The sequence below is a fragment of the Oreochromis niloticus genome, linkage group LG1 (assembly GCF_001858045.2).
Source record: "Oreochromis niloticus isolate F11D_XX linkage group LG1, O_niloticus_UMD_NMBU, whole genome shotgun sequence".
Classification (NCBI taxonomy): Eukaryota; Metazoa; Chordata; class Actinopteri; order Cichliformes; family Cichlidae; genus Oreochromis; species Oreochromis niloticus.
The window spans coordinates 29,266,340-29,281,459 of NC_031965.2; the positions used below are offsets into that span (position 1 = coordinate 29,266,340).

Below are 15,120 nucleotides of genomic sequence, written 5' to 3' on the forward strand. Positions count from 1 at the left end.
CTCGAGTTAATGATAAAGTCACTACAGTTGGCTATTGATTCATTCTCTGGAAATCTTGGCAGAACATAAAGAATTTAGTAGCAATTCTTAAATATATGAACCATTGTTCAGAGATTTATGATTGGATCTTTGTGACTGTTAAGGCTAAAAAAAATGATATCTGGATCAAAATAATCTTTCTTCCCATTCTGTCTTTTACCTAAAACTGTTTATTCTCTTTCACAGGTGGTGGGTCAAATCGATAAACTAACGTCTGACTTTGACTTTGACCTGGAGCCAGATGACTGGACCGTGGCCACAGCCAGCAGCACGTCCAGCAGTGAGCGGGGCTTGGGAGAGGCCTTCCGATTGGACTTCCTCAATGCAGATGTCCTTTCTGACAGCTGGGAGTTCTGCAGTTATCTGGAGGCTGCTGGTGCAGCCGCTCGCAGATCTAGCGGGCAACCAGGAGATCCGCAGCAGGAGCTGGGTCGTGGGACCAACCTCACCCAAACACAAACCCCCACCCCACCCCCACCACTGCGTCTGTCTACTCTCAGATGAATGGCGGGCTGCCCATCCCCAATGGGCCACGCATTATTACTCCAGATTCATCGAGCGAGGAGGCCAGCAGCTCCACGCACAGCCACAAGACTTCCCGTACCTCTGGCACAAGAGAAAGAGTCCGCTTCAGTGACAAAATTCTGTACCATGCATTGTGCTGTGACGATGATGAAGAGGAGGAGCAAGAGGAGTTACAAGAGGATAAGAGTGGCTGTGCTACACCAGATAGCGATACTGAGCCCAGCCTCCTGGCCAGCTCAGTTGCCCCCAAACGTTCTTCCTCTGAGCACTCACTCCTCCATAACTGTCTGGACCCTTCTTATGTCTCCTCACCTGTGAAGGGGACGACAGGAGCTCACACACTACCCAGGAAAGGTCTCTTAAACCCCGGCTGCCGCAAAAAACTGTTACGAAATAGCAGCACACAAACTGTCTCTGACAAGAGCACCCAAACTGTACTGCCCTATATTCCAACCAAACAGAAAACAAAGGACCACTGAGAAAGCCCGAAGTTTATCGTAAAATCTCATGAAGGACTGTGCATTATTTAATATTAAATACATAGCTCATAGATTAATACACAAATAAATTAATTACTAAATAAATAAATGATATATGGGAAATCACTTGACTACATAAAGTCATTCTGAGGCTCAGGGAAAACACGATGAATTGAAGTCAAACAGATCAAAAGGGTGAAAAGTTAGAGGCAGACCAAAAGGTTCTAATTTTAAAACATACTGAGTGGACTCACCATGTTGGATTATTTCAAATGATTTCAGAGATTTAAAAAAAACAATCATTTTTACCAGAACATTTAAGTGCTCAAAATCACAAGAATAAAAATATGAAAAGTTTATTTTCTACTCCTCACACCACAGTATAACTTAAAAATTGCTATAATGTGGATACAGAAGGTTGCTCAATCTGTACTCTGAATCTGTATAAACACTGTCTTTTTTCATGTTCCAGGATTTTAAATGTTAATGGGATGGTTGCTTCCAGCGGGGATATGTATCTAGATGCACATGTCAAGCCTCTTCTTCTCACTGATGTCAACAAATGATTCTGAGTGAAGAGCCGGAGAACAACACTATTTATCTGCCCTTGATTTTATAAACACCAAATTTGGAGCTCTTCTCGGTCTGCTGGAGAAGCTGCAACACATAACATAAAACTGACAGAAAGGGGGGGGGGAAAGAAAAGAAAAACAGATATATACATTGTCATTTCAGAAGGTGCAGTTTACAGAGGTGCCATTTTCAGTTTTTCTCTTTCTACCGGTGACGTCATTAGGCTTAGGATTTGAGCTGAATAGCAGTCCACAAAAAAGTGCTAAAGGTTTTTGTCTCTTCATTCAGTTGCCCAGTGGGGAACTGAACTCAGTAGAGCAGCATTTTATTCACAGGGCTGACGCCAATAAGCATTCCTGATCAATATGTTAGAGGGAGGTTGCAGTGAGAGGTCTCTCTGCTGAGCATGCATGCCACTCTCCTGGGATCTCTGAACAAAAACTCACAGTCAGATCTATTTACTTACACTAAGCGAAACAAAAATTAGAACTGTTGCCCTAAAGAACTGACATTTCAAAAACTGTGCGTCCAAGAGTGAGAGTTGATGGTGAAAAAAGAGAGACCGTTAACGTTCAAAGATTTTCTTCTACAAAGCAATAATCTACCCTGGGGAACAGCTTTGTGAGTATGGTCCCTGACTTGGAGTTTCAAAAGAAAAAGTTAAATGTTGCAGTCTTTACAGGAAAACCCTCTTTGTCTCCCATGAAGCTGACCTTTTTGCCTCTGATGACCATAACCTTTCACGGTAGGAAGACTCTGCTTGCAGTATACTATTCTACCATACACTCTCTTATTCCACTTAATAAAAAAACAAAACAAAACATGAAATATTGCAAAAAATATGAAGTAAATAAGCTTTGTATTCAAAGGATTACCCTAAAAGATTGACTTTATAAAGAATTATTCCACATTCCCAAGTTGGTGTTACGGGTACACTGCTTAAAAAAGCATCAAGTGCTCCTCTTTTATCTCTTTCCCACATAAAAATATACCTTTAATGATGAGTTTTGACACCTCAATATACAGTAAAGATGTGGTTTGGCCACCATTAGAATAGTTTCCAGGTTCTTGCAAGGGTAGCTGCAAAAGGAGAGATCACCCTAACCACTTACTCCTAAGGCAGGCCTGAAATATGAGAAAAACTACTCGGTTCAGAAAAGAGCTACGAGCGTTACTCCTAGCAGGCTGTCAAGGGGTAAAGACTTATTGTACAGCTGGTCACTGCAAAACCCCCATTTCAAAAATTCGCCCCAATAATGTTGCAGGAATAATGACAACTTGCCATGGCACATGCTTCTTTCTGGTCTTTGACCCAGATAAGGTTTTTTTAAAAAAAAAAAAAACTAGAACACCTCACAACTAATTTAGAAAAAGTGAAATGGGAAGGTGTATGTGTGATCTTTTACTGTTTCACTCTGTCAAAGAATTCATGAGAAAACAGTTAAATAATTTAAGCCATCTCTTAACATAAAACTGCAAATTACAAAGATCTCAGTAAAAGGGGCATATATCAGTTCAAATTAGGATTTGATCATTTAAGGAACATAATATTATTAAAGGATTAAGCAATAATGCCAATTCACCCATTACAGGGTGAAATCCCTCAGGTAGTTAAAAATCCCCTTGGGTGGATGACATTTACCATAAGTTTCTCAAGGCTCTGAATGTTTTAGGGTTGTCCTGGTTCACATGCTGCTGCAACACTGTGTGGAGTTCAAGACAGTTTCAAAAAAGGGGTGCGTGTTTTAACTTCAGGGAGATAATGTCCCTTTCTTCCTGCCAAGGTCTATTCCAGGGTACTAGAAAAGAAGAGTCTACCTATTAGCTGTGCTTCAGATTGGCCAGGGAACAATGATCCAGCTCTTAGCTGAATCACACATAGACTGCTCAAACAGTCTACATGAGCTTTTAGGACTTGGCGAGGGCATTTGATCATGTCCCTCAGGGTGTCCTGTGCTTCAGGGCATTGCTTACAAGCTGTTCTCTTCCTGCACAATCATAGGTTTCTATTGCTAGAAGTAAGTCGGTCCGGTTGCCACTGTACTCTGCCAGAGGTGCCCTTTTTCATTGATTCTGTTCATAACTTTTATGGATTATGTTCATAGCTTTTACAGACAGAATTATGAAAAGAATTTCTCAGTGCAGCCAAGGGGTGGAAGGTGTGGAATGCCTCCAGTTTGGGGGTCGGGATCACAGCGTTGCTCTTTGTGGATAATGTGGTCAAGCTGGGTTTATTCTTCTTTGACCTTCAGCTCATGAAGCCAAATTTATAGCCAGGTGTGATGTTGTGTGATTGGGAGTAAGCACTGCCAAGTCTTAGCCAATGGTTCACAGCTGGAGAAAGCTGGAGTGGGGAACCTGGAGTGTTTTGTTGTCTTGTTTAAGACTGGTAGGAGAGTGGAGCTGGAAAAGGATTGACTAGTGGACCATCTGAAGTGATGTGGACTATACTATACTGTTATACTATACTATAAGCATGAAGGTGAAGTTGCCACAAGCTGTGGGCAGTGACTGTAAGCATAAAAATGTAGATACAAATGACATTAATAACCTTCCTCTGAAGACTGTTTGGGCTCAGTCTCAGAGACAGATTTCCTACTAGTAGCAGTTGCACGGGAAAATCCAATTCCAAAAATCTCTGCTGTTTTCACTAAGAGAAGACCCCAGGAAGATCAACAACACACTGGAGCAACTTTATTTGATCTGGTTGGAGAACACGCAGAGGGCTAGAGAACGTGTGTCTCTGAGAAGAAGGTCTAGATATCTGTACTTAGGTTGCCACCTTCAAAACGGATGAATGGAAGGATGGATGGGCGGACAGACTATGGAGAGATCTGCATTTAATGGGCAAGCAAAAACGTAAATACTGACTGATCTTTTGACAGATTTGTCTGCAGTGGGAAGAATATAATGAGCTCAGTTACTTTCAAAAGCCATTGTCATTAAACACAGCTTGTTGCTGCATACATATCAAAGGGTTAAAACCTTTCCATACAAAGAAAAAAAAATATAGATTGGGCCAATAGATGGAGGCCCTAATACTTTTAAGATTGACTTTTTTGAAAGAGAATGCTTTACAAATAGAATTAGAAAATTCTTTGACAAATACAGCTTACTTCAAAATAAGAGGACAGGGACTGTCTAGCTTGTAATCTGTGCACAATTCATAAGCTAGACTCCACAAAGGTATGAGAAAGTGTTAGTGCACATGGTATGGGTAACACACAGTCTTTGAAGGGACCAGAAATCATCACCTTCAGGGAAGGCCTCATTTGTTTTAGCACGGCAATGTCAAAGCACATTCTGTAGTGAGGAGTCTGGCTGCTAAAGTGGCCTGCCTGCCTGCAGACCAGACCTGCCACCAAATGAAAACATATGGCACAATATTCAACAAAATCAGATAACAGAAGGTCCAAACAGAAATCAAGCACTGGTCTCCTCAGTCCTCTAATTTTACAGTAAGTCATATAACTGAAAATGTCCCATCTTTTAAGATCGCTGGCATCATATTCAAAATCAGCATATCTTAAAAAAAGACAAGCACTGCAAGCTCTGTACTAGTTTCAATTAAATGTAGGGTTTTAATTGATTTATAGTTGTTTGCATTCTATTTTTAACATTTTACACAACACCACAACTGTTTTATATATGAGTTAATATATTATTAATGACAGAGATTACTAACATCCATAAAAGCTTCTCTGTTTCTGTGCCCCTTTGTAACATTTACTGCATAGTGCACTAGTTGGTAGAATTACAGCTTGGTGGAAGCTTTAATTACCTTAAGGCTTATGTTGCATACGTACATATAATAAGAATAATTTTTGAGTTACATTCATTTGTTTTGGTGTTATTAATGTTTTCCTTTGTCTTGCTCTGGCTCAGTTAATCCTAAATACCTGTGAAGACAGAGGAGCTGAAGACAGATCAATGGCTCACTCCCCAAAGCAGTGGCTGCCATTTTCCTGCTAGACTGTGGACCAACAGGTCATCACAGCCATTAGCATAAACAAACAAAGCTATGCCACCACACAGGCAAGACATCAATTACAGGAAAACAAACTAAGCCCTTATTTTGATGCCTATACACCTGCCAGATATTACAATGCGAAAAGAATTTTTCTTCTTTTCCACTCTACAGGTTTTATAAGTCATATCTGCAATGAAATCACTTTTTCAAATATAGACCTGTTTGGCACAGGCATAGAATACATTATCATTGGGGACAGATTTTAGATTTTTGAGCAAAACATTAGCAACGTCTCTTTTGCCAACAGGCTCATTATTCATCTCTAATAGGACAGAGCTTTGTCCTCGGTTCTCTGTAGGACAAGGGTGGGAGGCATCCAAAGGTTATGAAAACCTGAGCACACTGATGCCAAATCATCTGCCTACCAGGAAGTTCATTTTATGATGCCACCAGACACAAAAACAGATGATGTGTGTTTGTGTATGTCTGCGTGCATGTGTGTCTCCTGTCTGTATCTTCACTGCCTTTATGTCTACACACTCTCTGAGGAGATGCATGGTATTTTCTAAATTACACCTAACATACAATTTTATATTTCCCTGTCATAGCAATTAATGGGGATCAATACAAATAGACACAGCACATCCCTCTGGAAGTCATTTGGCCAGACTAGTCCATAAGACAAGATTAAACAAAATCTCCTTCAGAAGGCTGCAAAGTGAGTCATGCCATCTGTATTTTGACATTAGCAGTGGGCATGCATTAGTTCAAATCCCTGATCAATTTTCTAATGATAGCCAGCGGGACACTGTTGAATGACTGACAAATAATGTGAGGAAAAAAAGACTTTAAAAGGTCATTATGGTAGAAATATACATGGGCCACAGTTTCCTTACACACCCTTCATTTATAATTACCACACTTTATTCTCACTGGCCTTTGTCTCCATCAGTGAGCACAGGAAAACAGATGACAGATCTGTGTTTTCTCTGCTGATTGGTAAGGGTCCATGAAGCGGAGAGCTCAATGCAGTCTCACTGATTACTATGGATTGGCTAACAGCCGGGGCTACCTAAGGTTGATTTGTTTCATCTTTGTGCCATTGATATCCTGCCACTACAAGAGCAAACTATTTCTATTGTATCTCCCTCTTTTTTTTCTTTACCTGCAATCTCCTTCCATTGCACACACCATTTTCTATTTGTGGCAATTGTGGATTTTAGTCACATCAAGCATCTTCTAGTGACTGACAAAAAGATGGGATGATAATTTTGCATCTCAGTTTCTGGTCAAACTAGTACAAAGTTTTTTTGTCAATGAGTAGAGGATTATGGTCTCCAACCAATATTTAAAACACTTGGAAATCAAAGTCAGGCTAAGAACACAACACTCCTGATGAACCAGGGTGAGCAGCAGCGGAGCAATGTTATCTACTGTACTGGACAGTTTGCACATTGTTACATGGCTCAGTTTTTCTACATATATAGGGGAATGCTGCTCTTATGCACACAGAAATACCAGTAGTATTAGGCTGCAGGATCTATAGTGCCATGGTCAACCAAAAACCAATACCACCATCTGAAGGATGGCCGAACAAGGCCATGTTAACCATCAAGTACCATCTGATTGGAATCAGGGAATGATTAATGAGCAGCCATTCAGGAGTAATAGATAAGATACACCTTCACAGGTGATGAAGGACAGGGCCTGTGGCCATGAGGGAGGATTTGGGTGATTCTTGGGATGAAACAGTGCCTTCAGATGACTTGGCACACTTTAATTAAAGTTAATGAGAGTCACTTTTGCATACACCATGCCATTATGATTTATCAGGATGATATATATGTAATAAAAAACAATGGAAGGTCAAAGGAGCCCAATTATTATTCTATGATACGTCAAAGAGAAGATAACTATATGGCCTTGATCAAGTAAAGATACCCAATAAATTCTAGAGTTTGTACTAGATTATGGGTAGGAAACACTATATTAATGTGCACCCTAGAAACAAACTCAAATCAAGTGACTTTTTGTCACTATCACTCTTACTTTGGCAAGGTGGCAAACTGTCCTTTTATCATCTGTGATATGGGAAAAAAAGTAAAATTAAGTGTCTAATTCAACAGTCATTTTTACAGGATGCAGTTACAACATTGCTTCAGTTAACTGAGGTTTGTGGGCATTTGTTTACAGTATGTACCGCTCCCTTTAGATCCCACCACGGCATTTCAATTTGGTTGAGGTCTGGACTTTTGATGGGCCACTGCAACACCTTGATTCTCTTCTTTTTTCAGCCATTCTGTTGTAGATTTTGTGCTGTGCTCATCTTCCTGTTGCACGATCCAATTTGACTAAGTTGAAGTTGTGGGACAGATGGTCTCATGTTTCATTCTAGAATACTGATTGCAAGGCGCCCAAGGCCCTGTGGCTGAAAAACAAGCCCAAAACATCATCTCCCCTCCACCTACTGACAGTTGAAATGAGGCATGTTTGCCGATCTGTTGTGGTTTGGTTTTTGAAAGAGAGTTGCAGCCAAACATCTCTTGCCCGTCCACAGGACATTGAGCCTCATTTACTAATATCTGCGTGGAAACGTTTTTACCCTGCACAGAAAATGGTTTGAGAAAATGAGAAAAGTGTATACCAGTCTATTTTGTTCTCACCACCATGCATATGTTAGCAAATCTGAATTGTTGGAACCAATAGCATGTGGAATTTCCATACAATTTGCTAACTATCCGCATGCTGTCCTGCCCCAATTTCTCTATATAAGGAAATGCATACCTCCTGGTAAAGCTGAGAAACTGGTGATGATGTTGTAAGAAAGAAGACTGCACATCTAAGGCAAGTAATAAGGAGACAGTCTGACGGTAGAAAATTGAATAATATTGTCTGAGGTCCAAGGAGGAAGCCAGAAGAGGCACAAGTTTCCAAAGTATCTCCACAGGAATGGAAACAAAACAAAATTAATAAATAGAAACTTTCAGGCTAAAATAACAGGAGTGCTGAATATCATTTCCCCTTAGAGACTCAATCTCAAGTTTTAAAAAACTGAATCAAAGATGATATGAAAAACACTAACAGACTAAAAGAAAAAGAAGAATATAGGTAAAGGACAAGGGTCATGCAGTCTGTTATCTCTGTTAGCTCCACATGAGAAACTCCATGCAATAAAAAAAAAAAAAAGAAAAATGAAATAAAAATCCAGATTCTCAAGCATCCATGGGATGAAGCCAAAAAATTATACCATAGATAACAACATCTAGCAATGACAGTCATTTTTACATGTAAGATACAATGATATGAGATATGGAATAACAGAATATGTTTAAACTGACTGACTGGGGCTGCAATGCAAACACTGCACACTAGTCAAGCAAGATAAAGAGATGGTAAAGAGAGAGCTTAGCATTAAAGAGAAGTGTTTGATGTTCCACCAGATAAGCTTCAGGAAGTTGCTGGGGAGAGGGTCATTTGGGCTTCTGGGCTTATGCTGCTGCCCTCACAACCTGGTCCCAGATAAGCGGGAAAAAATGGACCGAGGGAGGTTAAAGCCTACACCTTTCCGTTTAGTATTTTGTTTTCCTTACGTGCATTTTTTATTGTAATTCTGAGCATTTTGTGGCTTATGATGCTTTGCAAAACTGTAAATGATGATCAAAAAGCAAAATTAAGTATAATTATGCAAAAATATTTAAAAACTAATTTTTCTGTGAAACACTTGCACACTTGTGCATACCCACCGTTAGTAAAGGAGGCCCGTTGTTCCTAAAGTTTTGTGGTTTGTTCAAATGCAACTTTGAAAACTGAAGTTATCTTTTTAGAGAAAAGGCTTTTCCCCCACTAACCCTTCGAAACAACCTATACCTGTTCAGTCTTTTTCTACTTGTACTTCAACTGCGTGAATTTGCTGACACGTCCACTTGTGGGAAGATTTTGGCATTGATCTAATACACACCTGAATATTCCAGACAATTAAATTGTTTTTATAAAGGCGGTCATACCAGTTATTAAAGACTAAATCAAGTGCATTTAATTAACAGTATCTGGCAGCTACTTAACCTCCTAATTCCTATAGAAGCTTAAAGGGTGTATTTAGTTCTCATGTTACTGCATAGAGTCAAAAGCTAACGAAAAATGATCATTGCTACAACTGCTCCATCTGGTGAAAGACAAATACCAAACAGATGGATATAATTTCATTATGTAATGCACTTGACAATAATTGATCAGCACACCCAGGCTAAAGACAGAAAGTTACCATTTTCATCACATTACCTGAGTGATAATTGGAATATCTCCCAATGTGAATTTAAAATGTGGCATGACCGAGCAAGGCAGAGGAGTGCAGAATCATTGCCGAGGCAATTTTTGAAAGCCAGTTGAAAAAAAAAAAGACAGAGAGAAATGATTGTAGCTGAAAAACTATGAGTCCTCAAATTGAACCACCATAGAAATATAACCTTGTTGCATACTGCATTAAATTGCACACAAATGATGTGTGTAATGACATGCTCAGCTGAGCGAGGAATACATCAAGAGACAATTGAATTGGTCCAGAAAAATACACAATTACAGGAAACATTACTGACAGACTGCGGGAATGGGAGATGCATGTTGCACGGAACCCCATGAACACAAAACAGATATTACCAAGTTCCTACTAAACTACGGGAGGGAAAGAATAATTTAGAGAAATCCATTGTTAATTGAGTATCAGTCTGAAATACTACCTAAGTGCAGGTCTGTGCATATAGATCTAATTCTGACAGCGCATGGAAGTCAAGTAAAAGCAGCAGCAGTCTTTTCTAGACAGCTCTGGTTTGGCAGTCTGTCAGCATTTCCATGAGATCTTACAGGTAAAGGCCAAGAAGGCAGGGAATTGCTGACAGTTTAGCACAGCAAGACCAACAAATAAGAGTTAAATGATGATAAGACAGGTGCAATGTATACGACAAGTCCCCAAGTGCCCCTTATTTCACCTTACAAAGGGCTTTCCCAGTCTCTCATATTTAGTACTTTCTCCACAGTCCACACCCTATACTCTCTCCCCCTCTCTCTCACACTAACACACACACACAATTACGTCCCTCTGTTCATTCTCTCCGCTATCCTGCGCTCCTCTGGCTGTAATGAGCTCTCCACTCTAGCCCAGGAGGCTCTAACTGAGGTCTTCATCAAAAACGCAGATATTTTAAAGGTGGCAAGGACAGGTAAGAGTCATTCTTTTGCAGTTCCATTGTGGAGCAGAAGGGAGGGGGAGAAAGCTAGAGTTCAGCTGTGCTACAAGACCATGTACCATAGACTGATTCCTGCCTTCTGTTTGCAAAAATGAGAGTGGACCTTGTAAAAAGGCTCTGATTGCAATAATTACAACTGTACTTAATGAGAAGAATCTTTTAGCATTTTAACAGCTTCCCCTTTACTCAAACTATAAAGTGGGTCACCAGACGGAGAGAAGTGCCTGCATGTTGTGTTACGCTGCTGTGCATTTCCAATACATTATAGCAGTGATCACTCTGAAATGACTGCAATTAGTCAAATGTCAGGCTTGGTTTGTCAGTGAGCCACCATGAGTGCACAAAGTAGCTCAGAGGTATGTCAAAAGATTAATAGCTGAGGGATTTTATTAAATAAGGTGCTAGAAGGAAACTGAAGGAATAAACAAAATTAATTACAACTTCTGTGCTTTCCTGTAAGTTTAGTCCATAATTAAGCACATAGAATTTTTTTTTTTTCTACCAGGCTCAGCCAATTATTTTGTTGGCCTGCCATATTTTACAGTCATAACTCATTAAAGCTCATTGCTACTCTTATATTACCATGCAATTATTGTTATATTTACTGGACAAAAAAAATAGTTACTGTTAGATTACAAAGGTGAATAAAACACACAAAACAGTAAAAATACCCAACATTTCTTGAGCTGTAAAATTGGATAGGTCTTAGCATTCATCGGGCTACTTCTATCAACAAGTCACATCATCAGATTGCTGATTTAGCCAGTCCTAATGATTTTGCTATAGCTCTGATAAGTTTCATTTTAATTTGAGACCAATGATAACTACTTGCGATCATTTGCATTAGCATGTTTTTTGGATGTCATATTCAGAATTCCAGTTCATCCTGCTACTTCTATCAGTAACTTACATCATCAATAAACACCACTGAGCCGGTTCCAGCAATACATGCCATAACATTGCCTCCCCCATGTTTAATGATGGGGTTTTCTGTTATGAGGTTGTACTTCAGATCACGGACTGTTCCAAACTCTAACCCTTTCTGTTTCTTCATACTTTTCTATCCCCATCATTTGGGTACAAGTTGATCTTGGTTTCATCTGTACAAAGATCCCCTCTTAGCAAAGTCTAATCTGCCCTTCCTGTTCTTGAGTCTAACCAGTGGTTTGCAACTTGTTAACCCTTTGCACTTACATAAATGAAGGCTTCTCTTGATTGCAGACTGTGACAATGAAACTCGTATCTTCTTGACAGTTTTTTTTGTCTTGACTAGATTTTGAGAAGGATTTTTCTTGACCAAGGGCAGAATTCTGCAATCCATTTTAGCTGTCTCCTGTGCTCTTTCGGGTATGTTGTTGTTAATAAGCTGACCAGTGCATTCCGTCTCTTAACTGATTTAGCCAATCCTAATGTTTTTGCTGATAGGTTTCATTTTAATTTTAGACCAGTGACAACCACTTGCGATCAACTTGCATTAGCATCTTTTTTGGATGTCATATTCAGAATTCCAGTCAACAGCTACCATGTGCAAGTTCAAAACTTAGAATGAACTCTGAATTATAATAGAATATGATTCACCTGCCCATAAAATTGCTTGTCAGTCAAATGTCCTATTATTTTTGAGCCTTGTTAAATGGCTCTAATTCCAAAGCAGTTAATGCAAATCTTTCAATCAAACCTGATTGTATGATTGCTAATGTACAAAGTCAAAATCAATAAAAAATGAATTATGTTGAAAATACATCTGGCCGTAATTATAGATACTAATTTGAAATTATTAAATAAATTAAATTTTAAACATTTAAAAGAAATGTTAAATAAAACGGAATAAGTGATGTAGCACAAGTGGTGATCTGCCAAGCTGCATCATAAACAAAGATCTACTGCTTTTCTATTAAAATTGATCCTAAGGAAGCAATAGGCTTGTAATGCAACTTGGATAAAAAGCAATCAGTCGGAAGTTTGAAGTTATGGCATCTTGGCCTTGTCCAGCTGGCCAATCAATGTTCTCTTTTGCTTGTGTCCTCAGTGCATCACCATGGACTATAAAGCCTAGAAAGCCAGCTGTAAAATAGCTGTGTGGGCCCTTTGCTGGCCTGGTGTTTGGCAATCTGGCAAGAGTTTCTGGCATCCTTGCAGTCAAACCAGGACATTAAGAGCATGTAAAATGTAAATCTTGCAGCTGACAGACTTATCTCTGCTGTCTCCAGACTGAATTTACCACCTTGCACAGAGCTATAAAAAGCTAGCTGTATCAACATCTTATTCCCAAGGAAAATTTACAAATTATGAATACCTTTTCGCATACGCTAGTAGTGGGTGCTCTGTAGGTTTCAGCACTATCTATATTTTCATACATTCATATCTAAACGACATTTCACCAGGGTATATAGCAGCAAAAAATAAGAGTAAAGGAAAACGTAAAAGCTAAGATACTGATTGGTTTTATGCACTGCTCAGCTCATATTAGTTCACGTATGTTCACTCTTTGCTATAGATGAACAAGGTAGAGCCTTATTGATGATCCCCTGGCTAGTAAAGCCTAATTTGTTTTCAAGCTTGATCCAAGGTGGTTTAACATTAATTGAAGAATCTGATTTACAGAGTCTCCTGATCTGAAAACGTGTTGTTATTATGCAACTCCTGCTGAGTATAGCAACTTTTGTAGCACAAATCCTGACATAATAAGCATCCTCAGACTACTGAAGGAACTACTACACTTCTTACTGCAAGAGATAGGGCACAAGTGGCCTGGCCAGATATGATATGCAAATGCTGGTGCTAACAAATCGTTTTTACATTAACCCAAATATACTCCAAAACCGGGTCAGAGGTCTTTTTTTCCTGTTTCATGAGTCCTGTTATCTTGTCCATACCATTCACAGTTGAATACCTGCATTGCACTATAATAAATCACTTCAATACAGCTTCTTAGCTAATCAGTTTCAACTATAAGCTTAATTAACTAAATAGTCTGTTATGCAGTAATAACTGTCAAAGGTTTCTACCCCCAATACTACAGTTCAGCAAATGAGCATAAGAAAAGTCTTCCATTAAGACAAAAGTTCTAGTCTGAATTGTAATGTTGCCTCTGTAGAATAGAATAGAATAGAATAGAATAATCCTTTAATTGTCCCACAAGGGGAAATTTGGTTGTACACGACCACACTGAATTTTAAACAATCAATATTTGATCAAACAGCAGTATTTGGTACATCAACTACATTTAAAAGTCATTGTGGTGACGTACAGTCTGTAAATGTCCAAATACTTATGGACCTTATTATACTGTTTCATTGATAGCTGAAAATTTCCAAATAGCAAACAGCTATCAAATGAGTTTTGCTCTTGTTCAATTCAATTCAATTCAATTGCCTCAAGGCGCTTCATAGGTACAGAGAAAAACCCAACAATCATATGACCCCCTATGAGCAAGCACTTTGGCGACAGTGGGAAGGAAAAACTCCCTTTTAACAGGAAAAAACCTCCGGCAGAACCAGGCTCGGGGAGGGGCGGCCATCTGCTGCGACCGGTTGGGGTGAGAGAAGGAAAACAGGATGAAAGACATGCTGTGGAAGAGAGACAGAGGTTAATAACAGATATGATTCGATGCAGAGAGGTCTATTAACACATAGTGAGTGAGAAAGGTGACTGGAAAAGAAAAACTCAATGCATCATGGGAATCCCTGGCAGCCTACGTCTATTGCAGCATAACTAAGGGAGGATTCAGGGTCACCTGGTCCAGCCCTAACTATATGCTTTAGCAAAAAGGAAAGTTTTAAGCCTAATCTTGAAAGTAGAGATAGTGTCTGTCTCCCGAATCCAAACTGGAAGCTGGTTCCACAGAAGAGGGGCCTGAAAACTGAAGGCTCTGCCTCCCATTCTACTTTTAAATACTCTAGGAGAGTGCGGAGAGTTTAATCAACACCTGTACCAGATCAATTTTATGCTGTCTTAATATGCACAGGATGGAATAGAAGCGCTGTTTAACTGGTAATTCACTCCACACTGAATTATCGGTCAAGCAAATATTAAACTGTATACTATATATAGGTATAACTTATGTTGAAGACATACTCCTGAACAAGAAATTTAAGGTGCATCCAGCTACAGCTCATTTTCATACAAACAAAAACTGAATCAATAACAATGGAGAACTAGATCAAAATCTAACTCAGCTATGCCACCGAGTGCATAATATCTTTCCTCATACAAAGCAGATTACAGCCACTAAACTTTGCATGCAAAATATGTAGCTATTCTGGGAAACAACACTGACCAAAATTTGTACTTT

At 39.3% G+C, this 15,120-nt stretch overlaps 1 protein-coding gene across 3 annotated transcripts in view; it reads left to right on the plus strand.

Moving 5' to 3' along the window:
- insyn1 (inhibitory synaptic factor 1) overlaps positions 1-13,930 on the plus strand; it is a 56,427-nt gene extending 42,497 nt beyond the window's left edge. For 2 of the 3 annotated variants that reach the window (XR_003220164.1, XR_003220165.1), the window contains exon 3: positions 226-574. Coding sequence is in view for 1 of the 3 variants with exons in the window: in XM_025907369.1 (XP_025763154.1) it covers positions 226-415; positions 460-1,043 (774 nt within the window). In the remaining 2 variants the exon portion in view is untranslated. Of the gene's footprint in view, positions 1-225 lie in introns of all 3 variants that reach the window. The other variant, XM_025907369.1, reaches the window with a different exon arrangement.
- Positions 13,931-15,120: the final 1,190 nt, after the last annotated feature.